Source organism: Lepidochelys kempii, chromosome 10, assembly GCF_965140285.1.
Source record: "Lepidochelys kempii isolate rLepKem1 chromosome 10, rLepKem1.hap1, whole genome shotgun sequence".
Lineage (NCBI taxonomy): Eukaryota > Metazoa > Chordata > Testudines > Cheloniidae > Lepidochelys > Lepidochelys kempii.
Window position 1 is genome coordinate 66,093,439 of NC_136389.1, and position 12,713 is coordinate 66,106,151.

General features: G+C 41.0%; 1 protein-coding gene across 2 annotated transcripts; it reads left to right on the forward strand.

Moving 5' to 3' along the window:
* Window positions 1-3,155: 3,155 nt before the first annotated feature.
* Window positions 3,156-11,116, forward strand: BLOC1S6 (biogenesis of lysosomal organelles complex 1 subunit 6). 2 transcript variants are annotated; one of them, XM_073303994.2, is made up of 6 exons: window positions 3,156-3,259; window positions 3,646-3,739; window positions 4,268-4,412; window positions 5,898-5,985; window positions 8,456-8,542; window positions 9,284-11,116. In XM_073303994.2, the coding sequence occupies exons 2-6, from the start codon at window positions 3,667-3,669 to the stop codon at window positions 9,401-9,403; spliced, it is 513 nt and encodes a 170-aa protein (XP_073160095.1). In that variant the 5' UTR covers window positions 3,156-3,259; window positions 3,646-3,666; the 3' UTR covers window positions 9,404-11,116. The 2 variants fall into 2 exon arrangements, with proteins under 2 accessions (XP_073160095.1, XP_078710793.1); XM_078854667.1 differs by lacking the exon at window positions 3,156-3,259 and having other exon boundaries at window positions 3,365-3,739.
* Window positions 11,117-12,713: the final 1,597 nt, after the last annotated feature.

Here is a 12,713-nt window from a genome sequence, read left to right on the forward strand (position 1 = left end):
TTTTTTTTCCATTGGTTTAATTAACTTTTTTTTTATTCTTTCATAATAATGGATGTATGGCAAATGGTTTTATGAGTCATCATTGCATTTAACACAGAAAATCCTTTAAATAATTCTGAAATCATTCATAGGGTTTTGCAGAAGCACATAGGGCATGTTAAATTTCAACCACCCACACACAACACCGCAGTGCTCGCAAAGTCTGTATCCCAACACCACCAGCCCCCTACCCATGAGCAAACATCAAAATATGAACAGGAGGCATCCCTGACGGCATTGCCACATGTCTGTGTTCTTTATGGGAGCCTTGCTGGCTGCTCAAACCTCTAAGTCTCCACACCTCAGCCTCCCACCCATTGATAAGGTTTTCCCTCTTGCGCTCATAAATATTGTGCAAAACACAACATGCAGTTCTAATGGTTGGAACATTTTTTTCTGTTGCTTCCAACCTATTCCGTAAACAGAGCCATCTGCCTTTCAAATGGCCAAATGACTTGACTACCTTTCTGCAACTATTCAGGTGATAGTTACAATGTTCCTTTTTTTTGTTCAAGACACTGGTGTATGGCTTCATTAGCCAGGGCATCAGGCGATAAGGCAAGTCTCCCAGTATAACTGGACCAACCTCCATACCATTAATGTCTATAGTGCTCCTGTGGGCAAACTGTCCTTTCTGCATTAGTTTAAATAGTATTGAGTCCTGAAAGTTCCTAGCATTGTGGACCTTCCCAGACCACACTGCATTTGTTTGTAAACCTGCTGTGGTAGACAACCCATCCTTGGAGCACCATGGAGAAATAACCCTTTCTGTTTATAAATTAGGTGCCCTGGCTGTATATGTGTGGAAAATGATAGACACTTGGGGTCCATCAGTTGCCCCAATACAGTTTGGAAACCCCATGTGTGGAAAACCACCAATAATCTTCTGAACCTTGTGACCCAGTTAGACAGCACCTTATCAATGGCATAGCAGACCTGCATGACAATGGCCCCAATAGTTGACCTCCCCATGCCAAATTGGTTGGCTACAGACTGGTAATGTTCTTGGGGTGGGGGGGCTTCCAGATGGCAATGGCAATCCATTTTTCCATGGGTATGGGGCATCACAGGTTTGCATGCTATCACTGAAGCTCCAGGGTCAGTTCTCCACAGATCTCAAAAAAAGTAGCCCTCCCCATCTTGAAGTTCTCTTGCCATTAGTGGTCAGCCCAGCTCTCCAGAACAATCCTTTCCCACCAATCCACAGTGGTTTCTTGGGTCCAGCAACTGTACTGAATGGTGTGTATGTGATCCAGGAATCAGTCCTCTTGTTCCAACAGCTCAGTGTTTCCTGCCTCATCCTGCTGCCAGGGCTGCAGAGTATCCTCCTGCTGTTCCCACATCATCTGCTCAGTGGTAAAACAGGCCAACTCCAATGCAGAATTCATCTGCGTGTTGTAATACCGACCAAGCAACCAATGTATATTTGCAGTTGTCACCATAGCAACGTGGAGAATTGTTGGATCCATACTGGCTGACAGCAATTTGAAAATGGCATGAGCCAGCCCAAAAAGGAAGTATGGGGCAGGGATGGTAGAAATATGGGATTTTTCTTTTAAATTTGAACCTGCCTAGCTTCACACAGTTTGAAGCGAAAATAGTCCAAGGTGGATGCACACTGCTCAGCAGTGAAGCAAAGGACAATGGGATGCAAACTGCAAATGGAACAAGCAGTCTGTGGGAACACAATATAGTGCAACTTGCGTACTGCAAGTTACCTGATGTGCATCAAAAAGCTTTTGATTAGCAGCCACCTCTCCCATGTAGCCAGGGCATAAGTCCCCTTTGTGGAGCTAGCCCTGGGGCCAACCACGAATTTGGCCCCTTTCCTTATTTCCTTTATTCAAATTCCATAATGGTTGTACCTGACATGGCAATTTTCCGATATTACTTTTTTGAACAAATAAATTTGCTTTCTACAAATAATAATCTCAAAATTTAGTTTGCATTTGTTTTGGTAATTACAAATAGAAGTTTGTGAAGAGAATAGTGAGTTGGGAGAAAAATCTTAGGCCAGGACTACACTGTAGATCTCAATCGGTATAACTTCTAGTTATGCTGACCTAACCCCTCTGCATAGACAGTGCTAAGTGGATGGGAGAGCTTCTCTTGTTGACATGGCTACCTCCCCAAGGAGGTGGATTAACATTTAACACCATGTAGTAGAATCTCCACTAAATTGCTACAGCAGTGTAGCTGTAGCACTGTACCTGAACACAAGCCTTTAGAGCAGTGATACACAGATTGTGACTCTTGAGCCACAAGTGGTTCTTTAATATGTCTCCTGCTGCTCTTTGCAGCACATGATATTAAAACACTGTGTGGTTTGGTTAATAACTCAGATTGGTTAATAATTAATCAGGATGTTTTTACTATGTTATTAACCAATTAAGTTATCAGCTTACACTAAGTTATTAAGGTATTTGCTGTGAGAATTATATATATAAAAACCTAAATATTTCCCCTGTCATTCACACTAATGTGGCTCTTTTGGACAATGTTGATTGCCAATTTGGCTCCTGAAACACTAAGTATCCCCTTCTTGAGAGGAAGCCACAGAAACCTATCCTCTTCTACTAAGGAAATAAAGGATTCAGAAGACTCTCTGTTCCCCATTGCACTTTGTTTTTGTTTCTGCGTGGAGGTCTGTGATGGTCCCACTACTTCCTCTGCCACATTCTTTAATTGGGGTTATGCCTACATCACAATACCTTCCCCCAAGAAAACTGGGAGTCACAGATCGGGCTATCCCTTCATAGCCCCCTCCTCCCACTGCAATAAAATGGAGTTTGCAGGGCTGCCTGCAAGGCTCATGTACAGGGCTGTACAGCAAAGGACCGTGCTACTGACATTTGAAAACTGGACCTTCCCCAAGACCGTCCACTTGAAAATCAACGTGTCTGAAAACTGCATCTGCTGTAGTTACAGGCGACACCCACTCTTAGAGCTGGGCCTTGGACCACCCCATCTCCCACTGTTGCTAAGGGCCCCGTCCTAGCAACCAGCAGCGTCAGGTGACTGACTGTTGTTCTGGGAGCGGGGTCACTTCCGGGCTCGGCTCCCATCTACATCCGGGGTAGTGGACGGTCCCCCCTTCCGAACCCAACTGCTGCGTCCGGTTCTGTGGTCAGGAGGGGCCGAGGCGCGGTTGCCTCAGCGGGTCGAAGCGCCGCGGCGCCGGACTGCCCCCGCCCCCGCCCCGCCCCGCCCCGCCCGACGGGTAGGCGCGTTAGGTGGGCCGAGCCCCGCTGCGCTGCCGGGTCTTCTGAGAGCCTCCCCCACCCCCACCCCCACCCCCCGTCCGCTTCGCCCTCCCCCCGGCCAGGCGCCCTCGGGGCCAGGGTCTACCCACGAGACACCGGGGCCTGGCCCCCGCCGCACGCGACTCCTAGGGGCGGGCCGATCCCCGTGGAGCCCCGCCCCCTCAGCCAAATTCCGGCCGGACCAACCTCTCTCCGGGGGGGCGCGAGCGATGGGCTCTGCCTCGGGGTAGGGGCCGCGAGCAGCCGGGCGGGGAGCCCCGGTGCCCCCCCGCCCCCACCACCTCAGGAGGAGGCAGCGGCTGCCGGGGGTCGCGCTCATGCTGCTGTCGCTCTGTGCCCTCAGCTGGCCGCGGCGAGTTGCGCCATGGAGCAGCCCGAGGGGAAGGAGGGGTTCCTGCTGGAGGCCGCCGCCCCGAAGCAGCCGGGGCCCGCGCTGGGTACGTGAGCAGCAGCCACACGGAGCTCGGCTACTGATCGTCAGCATCTGTAGCGAAGGCCAAGCATCGTGCAAACCTTGTTGTTCTTGTCGTGGCGGTTGCGGGAGGAGGGGTCTTTTTGCCTGGCTCTCCTCTAACGTCTGAGTGTTCAGATAGGGAAGTTGAACTGGGGAGGCTGCACGTGCATCCATCCATTCCTTGTGTATGTTTGACCTCTCTGAGGGAAGAGCATTTGGCATGTCTGAATTGGCTTACTTGATTGAAAGGGGCTTGTATGCACAGTGTACAGTTTTGTTTAAATCTCACCCTTCTGCTGTATTCTGTCATGGCATGTTTTTGGAACTGAAACCTCATAATGTAGGGAGGTGAAAGGAGCGTTGCTTAATTGATGAAGTGCAAGGAACTGCAATTTACACTCCATTGCTGAGACGCCCAACTTTTATTTCAAAATAGAAAATCCGTTAGTACTAACAGATAAAGTGATGGCAATAGTTCTTAGCAGTTGAAGATTGCTACTTCTTGTTACAGATTCCTGCGAGGCATCTCCAGATGAGGGACTAATAGAAGATTTGGCTATTGTAGATAAGAAAGCTGTGGAGCAACTAACTGAAGGATTGATTTCTCATTATTTACCTGATCTTCAGCGATCAAAACTAGCCCTCCAAGAGCTCACGTAAGCAAACTGAAAAAAGCAACTCTTTCTAATACATGCATTTCCTTTCTAGAATTTCTTCAGTCAAATCCCCTTCTTATATGTAAGTTGAAATATATTTTTCTGTAGTATGGTTTACATATAAAATACAGTAACTCCTCACTTAAAGTCATTCCAGTTAATGTTGTTACGTTGCTGATCAATTTGGGAACATGCTCGTTTAAACTTGTGCAATGCTCCACTCTTACGTTGTTTGGCTGCCTGCTTTCTCCACAGCTGGTAGCCGCTCTCCTCCCGCCCCTCCCCCAGCGCCTCCCACCAGCAGACCCCACGGATCAGTGCCTTCCCTCCCCTCCTCCCCCCACCTCCTGATTGCCAAGTTCGGGAGGGAGGGGGAGCCTGCGCACCAAGTGCTCGCTCCTCCCTCCTGCCTCCAAAACGCGGCAAGCCAGCTGATTGCCATGGAAGGGACGGAGGAGGCATGTCGAGTCCTTTTGTCTGGCAAAAAAAATTTCCCTGGAATGTAACCCCCCCCCATTTACATTAATTCTTATGGGGAAATTGGATTCACTTAACACTGTTTCACTTAAAGTCGCATTTTTCAGGAACATAACTACAACGTTAAGTGAGGAGTCACTGTAAACTTTTCTGTGCTTTGAGTGCAGCACTTTGAACAGTGAGTGAATATTCTGCAGATTATAAGTATAATTTTAAAAGAATTTCCAGCCATGTAACCTACCAGCCGTTAAAATGAAGGAAAATTTTAAAATTAAAGCATTGAAATCCATGCACCCAGTCACAGCAAAAGACACATCAACTTTCTAAATGCTCATTCTTTTTCTGGAGACATGTGACCTTGTGCTGTACAACTCTATTTGGAGAAAAACATCCAGTATTTGGATGTTCTATTAAAGCAGTGATTGCGAGAGAGATTTTTTTTTTAAGGTTTTTCTTACATGTATGAAACTCCCAGACTCTACTTTTAATTAACATATGCTTTTTTGTTTTGTTGCTTAACATTTATAAGGGTCCCCTTTGTGTGCATTGCTTTAAGACACTGTTAGGAATTTCCAGCAAATGTCTCTGCTGTGCTTAAAATTTTCCAAATAGTGCACAAGAACATTTTAGTAGCAGGAAGAGAGAGAGCAGAGTCCTTTATAACTGTTTAATTAGAATTCATTTAAATGTCAGTTTAAAAAAATCTGAAAAGACTCTGTTCCTTTATCTACTTGTGTAGGTTTCCTGATTCTTCTTCTTCTACTAATATGGACAAAAAAACTATTTAGTACAAAAGAAATAGTTAATCTGAAAAATTTCTCTTGGAATATTGATTTTTATACAACTTATTTCTGGCATTATAGCCTCATTAACAATCAGTATGTTAAGATTTCAGTGAAGAGAACAGTAGTAAAACTCAAAATTGTGAGTACTCTTTAATCAATCCAAGATAGTGTATTTAATCTGACTTCTTCTGTATGTCTTAAAGTCTTTGTATTTTTGTTTCAGACAGAATCAAGTAGTGTTACTAGACACATTAGAGCAAGAAATCTCAAAATTCAAAGAATGTAATTCCATTCTTGATATCAATGCTTTGGTAAGTGTATTCTATTATAAGTTTGCCTGTTTTAACAAAAATGTGTATCATGTACATGTATTGTTTTTCATCTCCTGAGAAAATGGTATAAATAGATGACTAATAATCATTACATCAATAAGTCTGTTCTTTGTAAATTGGAAAATACAACAGAACCAACATAATTCTATTAAATGGGAAGAGGAGAACATGGAGGACTGCTCAGGTCTGTACAGATATGTATACCTGCAATAAAAGACCTGCAACATGGCGACTTCTCGCCTGGGTCAGCTGATGGGGGGCTTGAGGTGTGAAGCTATAAAATTGAAGTGTAGACTTTTAGGTGTGGCCTGGAGTCTAGGCTCTGAGACGCTCCCCACTCACTGGGTCTCAGAGCCCAGGCCCCGGGCCGAGACCAAATGTCTATACTGCAATTTTATAGCCACCAGGCCAACCCCTGTGAGCCCAAGTCATCTGACCCAAGCCAGCTGCGGCCCTGTCGAAGGTCTTTTATTGTAGTGTAGACGTACCCTTACTGGCCTGCAGATGAGGGATTAGCAGGCATAGACCATGGGTCCAGGTATATAAATCTAGAAGCCAAAAATCAGTGCATAAAGATTGCATATGCTACTGAGGCTCCAGGAGCAGCCATAGGGTGCCCATGATACTCTGTCCTACCCCCCAGGTTGGTGGAAGGATTCTGCTTCGCTCTCCTACATTTACTCAGACTGTACCAGGGTCCTTTGATTTACTTGCATATTTTTTGAGTTTGTTAGTGGTAACTTGAGGGGATATTCTGTTATACCAATAAAATAAAAACCAGCAGGATCTTATTAAAGGGAAAAAGGCAAAATACCACATTTATTGTGAATACAGAAAGAATCATAGTAAGCAGTTAGTTATAGTTATAACATTCCATTCAATCTCATATTTATTCACACATTCATTCACACACACACACACACACACACACACACAGGTTCTGCAAGGTTGTTATCATAGTTACCAGCCTTAGAGTTGCTCATGCCAAGCCACTGGCCAGGTGGCCTGGACATGAGGAGGGAGCAGGGCCTTGTCAGATGCTCATCTGCTGCTCCTGGAAGTTGGTTTGCAGAATCAGACCCCAAAGTTCTCACTTTTTAGAGTCTATTTTTATAGGAATTTCTTCCTATGCCAGTCTATGGGAATTGCTTCGTCATGCTGTTGCTGAATCAATCAGCAGATAGCACATTCCTGACGGCTCCAAGATGTTATCTTGTTCTTTGGTTCTCCCATTCTTGAGGCTGTTGGGTGGATTCCAGTCTGCCCTCCGGGGGGGGAGGGGGGAGATCCTCTGGTTATTTCCACTTGACGCCTTCTTCAGCGTATGGACACTGGATTCTTAGGCTAGCACCTCCCTGATCATTCAGTTATTATCCACACCAAGCATCCATCCACATACATCCTCTATCTCTATTTTAATCACAATTGTTAATACAACAAAAGGGCGGGGAGTCTCTGGGTGCTGTTTCTGTTAGAGTATTGCTTTGAGTCTCTCTCTCTGTGAATTGCTTTGAGAACAGACTCTGTCTTAGAATGTACTAACACAATTAGCAGCTTGCAAGTTTCACACATAGAGGGAGAGAAACAGTACCAAAAACCAAGAGGGGATATTCTGTTAAACCAAACTCTTAATTAGTAATACCCTGGAATTTAAACTATGGGGAATCAAACTCATTTGTGATTTTAATACAGAACTTCTTTAATATGATCCAACATAATCTCATCTGCTATTTTGTTACAAAAACAAACAAACAAAAAACAAACAAACAAAAAGAATCCAAATTTTTTTTTTATATATTCTCCTGATTTTGACTGCCCTGCTGCAGCCACAACTTAAAAACATTTTAAATTTTGTAAAGCATTGAGTTACCTTTTAAGGGTTAAATGCCAAATCCCAAAGCCACCAGCATTTGGTCCTTTGATTTAGTTGCATATTTTTTGAGTTTGTTAGTGGTAACTTGAGGGGATATTCTAACAACAAAAAAATCACATCTGTACTTCATGATTGCCACAGTTTAAGGCAAATGACAGTGTCTTACAGAAATTGTATATGCAGTTGTGACATATAAAGCCAGAACTGTAGGCTTGAGAATTAATTAAGTGTGGAACCATATAAGAGCTTGAATTTTAAGACTAGCACTTGCTAAGCTTTGGCACATTGGGATATAAAACTGAAAACTAATGAGCATACAAGTGATATAATGCTTGCTTCTCCCTTAATGAATATTTAAATAATTATAGTAATCTGTACCCTTTGATACATAGTAATTTTATGAAAATTGTTTAAAGTGTTTAGAATTAAGACCCTAAAATATTCAAGCCAATCTCTGACTAACTGATCTTCAGCGTGTTTTTGAAGTTGCTGTTTTAGGGCATAGCTTCATACTCCAGACTAACAACCATTTTGATCCACTGAATCTTACCATTCAACTGTCTTGTGTTTTTAAAGTTTTCAGAAGCTAAACATTATCACAACAAGCTAGTGAATATTAGAAAAGAGATGATGATGCTCCATGAAAAGACATCAAAGTTAAAAGTGAGTGGAGTGAGTTTCGCTTCCTCGTTTCCGCTGCCTATCAATGTAAAATTTTAACAGCACGCTATCACATACTCTTAATCATTATTTTTAATACGTTAGGAGATTGTAAGAAAAACCTGGTTCTTTATATCCCCTTTCTTTGTGTAAACTTGTTTACCCTGTATTTCCAATGGCATTGAAACTATCCATGGCTGTTTTTAACCTTCACTTAAATTTCCTTGTGCTAAAATATATTTTTTACGCTAGCATCACTGGGGATGTTGAACCATTAAGAAAAGCTAGATTCTGTCTGAAAGCTGAGGCTGAGAATTTCTTCTGCCTCTCCGTCCTTTAGTATAACACTAACAATGGCATAACCTCTACCAACCTGGTGGGCTGCTGTGTATAGCATGTCTGACTTCATTCAGGTGTTAAATTTGGTCCCTCAGTCCTTGACCAACAAAAAATTAAGTTCTCTGGAGGCAACAGTTTGCATAGTACATACTCCTCTGGTGTTTGTAAAGAGCAGTGATAGTGGGATATGGAGGAATCCACTTCATTCCTCCCCTAAATAAATCACCAGGATGCAGGGCCTGGGGTAAAGAGCAAAGAAAGAACATAGAAAGAGGGAGGGGCCTCTGGATTAAGAGTGCCTGACAGGGTTGGCAAGATCTCAGTTGTGCGTGCATGTGTCTTGAGTTTAAATTAGGATACAAAAACACAGAACTTCTGATTTATTTTGTTTTTTTTCTGGCTTAGAAAAGAGCACTCAAACTGCAGCAGAAGAGGCAGAAAGAAGAACTAGAACGAGAACAGCAACGTGAGAAGGAACTTGAAAGAGAGAAACAGTTAACAGCAAAACCAGCTAGAAGGACATGAAAGCTGAGCATACATCAACTTGTCCAAATTAATTATTTTTAAATTCTCTGGACTTGTTAAGGCAGACTCTATTATACTGGTGAGCTAAAGTTGTTACTGGGAAAAGAGTCTCTTGTACAGTATTATAAACTCCAGAATACTAATAACCAGTTGCTAAATTGCCACTTTTCCATTTCAGCCATACAGGATGCCTTCTTTTCTAATGCTATGTTGTTTGATATTAATCATAATGTAAATTTAGTTTTGATCTATGCAGGGGAATTTAAATGTCATAATTTTAATTATGTATCTGTTCATTTTCCATTTGTTTTTTCTGATGTTTAAAATATTGGCTAAAAAATAGTAGGCTGTGTATTCTTTCAAACAAAATGTTGAATGTGGTTGGTGCAGTTTGGGAGTTCAGCTATGATCCATGGACATCCGCAGCTCTGTACCCTTCAGATGTATTTATCATCTTGTTGAGGCCACAAGTCACAAATATCGGCCTTCTGTGCTAGTTAGGTATAGTGGATCTCTCTCCCTTAATTGCTATATAACTGAGCATTAAAGCCATGTGATATTACTGATCATGTGTGAGAAATACAAATGACATCCTTATGTTGGGACTCTTTCCTCCTCTCTTCCCTCCTCCCCCCGCTCTCCACACACACTTAGGCTGACGGGCCCAGTTTATTTGGGTGGAGACTCTCTTTATTTCAGCAATCTTCCTTGGATCTTATAACTACATAGTTTGAGATGATCACTTCTGACTATTCCCCAGACCTGACAGGATGAATGTGAAAAACCTGTTTAAATTAAGATTGGCATAACTGATGCATACATTGTACAAGAGTGATCCTATAATGGAATTGCCAGCCCTTGTGCTTGGATAAGTGCTTTCTCGGATGGCTGTGATTCAGACCAAAGTAATTGAAACTAAAGTACAGGTTAGAGAGAGAGGCTGTGAAGCCAAGTCAGTTGTATTGTTAAACACATCTCAAAGGGTTCAAAAGCTGTAGATTTCATTGCTTTCTATGTAATAGACACTAGTTTAAATTCATTTACATCTTCAGGAAAAATTCTTGCAGTGTGATATTGTTTAATGCAGTTGATTTAGTATTAACTCTTAGACTTAAATGGGAGAATCTACTTCTCATGGTTAAATTTTGTCACGAGCTGATGACAACTAGTACTGAAAAACTGTATCTGGAATGCTCTTAAGTAAATGTGGGGTGGGGATTAACTACAACTTCTCCGAATGTGTAACTGCTTTCTTATAGAATTTGGTACAGCTTCCTGTTCAAATGAATATATACACTGTTTAACAGTCTAGATGCTTTTAACTATTTCATTTCTGCAGTCTGACAAAGTAGTTATTTTACATCTGTACCTTTTGAATCAATATTAGTAAAATAAATGTTACCTGAGCTGACATGCTTGTCAGGAAGTAAGTAAGATTAAGTGTAAATTTTTAGTAAACTATTTATAAAAATGGATAGCAAGACATTTAAAGGGACACCAACTTGAAATCGAATTGGTTTTTAAAAAATAATTAAAAGTAGTTTCAAATACTACATACGCCTGCCCTGATTTCTCAATATTTATGATGTTACAACCAAATTTTTCCTATTTTTTAAATGGTTTTCCTTTTTCTTGTTATGTGAATGACCTTCTCAAACAGGGAAAGAGCAAAACTACCAATATGTAAAGTTTCAGAGTGGTAGCCGTGTTAGTCTGTATCAGCAAAAAGAACGAGGAGTACTTGTGGTACCTTAGAGACTAACAAATTTAGTCTCTAAGGTGTCACAAGTAGTCCTTGTTCTTTTTATATGTAAAGTGCTGTCCAATTCATAGTGTAAACAGAGGAGGTGAGGAGAGGAAACTCTCTTAATTTTTCAGTTGCAGTAATTAAGTAGATACTTGTAGCAATAATAGATGTCTTTGTTTCTTTTTTAATTGACTTTGCAGGAGAATTGTTGACCTATACTGTGTGGGGTTTTTATTAATGCATTTCTAAAAAATATGTACAAAAATGCTAAAATCCGTTTTTGTAACAGAGTGTAAATAAATTAAGTAAAATTAAATATTAACCTCTTTTTTTATTTTGTAATTAAATGTATTTGCACAATTAGATTTTGAAAATATACTTTAATAAGAACTATTTTTATAGTAGGAAACTAGATGCCTCAGTCACACATTCAAATCAAAATTAACTTCCTCTGCTAACTGTTTTTTTTTGTTCTCTGGTAGAGGAAAAAAAACATTGTTTCAGGCCATAGTAGGTTTCTAATAGTTAAGAATGGTTTAAAAAATTGTGATTGTTCTCTATTCTGCAGAATAGAGAAATCCAAACATTGAAATTAATGAGTAGGCAATTTACATGGTTCCTCATTTTGGATTAACTTGTCATCTGTTGAGGAAAGTTAACTTGACAATGCTTTATTGAAGAACCTCAATTGCACCTGGATAGAGGAAAAGTAAAAATGTACTGGACAACATCCATCCACTGCCAAAAAAGGAAAAAAGCAGCAAATAAGCAGCTGAGACTTTTTTTAAAAAAAGAACTCTGATATAGTGGGGTAAATAGGATAAATGGAAACTTTGGCAAGTGTGGAATTTGATATAACTTTGGTTACATAGAAATTTAAAAAAAATAAGATACCAGTCAGAGCAGTAAATCAGATTCTGTAGAGCAGAAAATTATGCCTCACAAAATTGCATCTTCACGGGTAATGTAATAATTTTTGCCCAGACTTCTGTAAAATCTCTTTATTAATGGACAGGGTTTTCTTTTTCAAATTGTCCTGTTGCAGTTAAATCAAGCCAATATGACAGAGAGAGGAAAAATCCAACTGAACCATTTTTTCTAGAGCTCAGCCTTGCAAAATTCTACTTGGCTGGAGCAAGAAACTGTTTCTTTTTATAGGCAAGTAAAATTCTAATTATTTTCCCATCATCCTTATGGTAAGAATGTGTGTGCTGGGCTGTCTTTTTCCCAATTGCATCAATGGGGATAATACTACTTGACTACCTCACAAGCGTGTTGTGAGATTAACGTTTGTGAAGCAGTCTGAAGATGTATAATTGCATTTGTCGTGGACATAGTCCAATTTTGTGTTTAGACAGATTTTTAACTCTTGATTTCTAAATCAATACAACCCCCTATTGTGAATGCAGTTATGCTGATTACTTATTTATATTGAGTGTGTTTCGGTAAACACCTTTTTATTGGTATAAATGTGTCCCTGCCAGGGGGATGCAACTAATTTAACTATCTTTTTAGAAACATACAGTTAAATTGTTGCAACTTGTGTGTATACAAGGCTTTATT

Coding starts and splice junctions, on each gene's coding strand:
- BLOC1S6 (XM_073303994.2), top strand. CDS start 3,667: ATGGAGCAGCCCGAGGGGAAGGAGGGGTTCCTGCTGGAGGCCGCCGCC. Junction 4,413..5,897: donor CTAGCCCTCCAAGAGCTCAC/GTAAGCAAACTG, acceptor TTTTTGTTTCAG/ACAGAATCAAGTAGTGTTAC. Junction 8,543..9,283: donor AAAAGACATCAAAGTTAAAA/GTGAGTGGAGTG, acceptor TTTCTGGCTTAG/AAAAGAGCACTCAAACTGCA.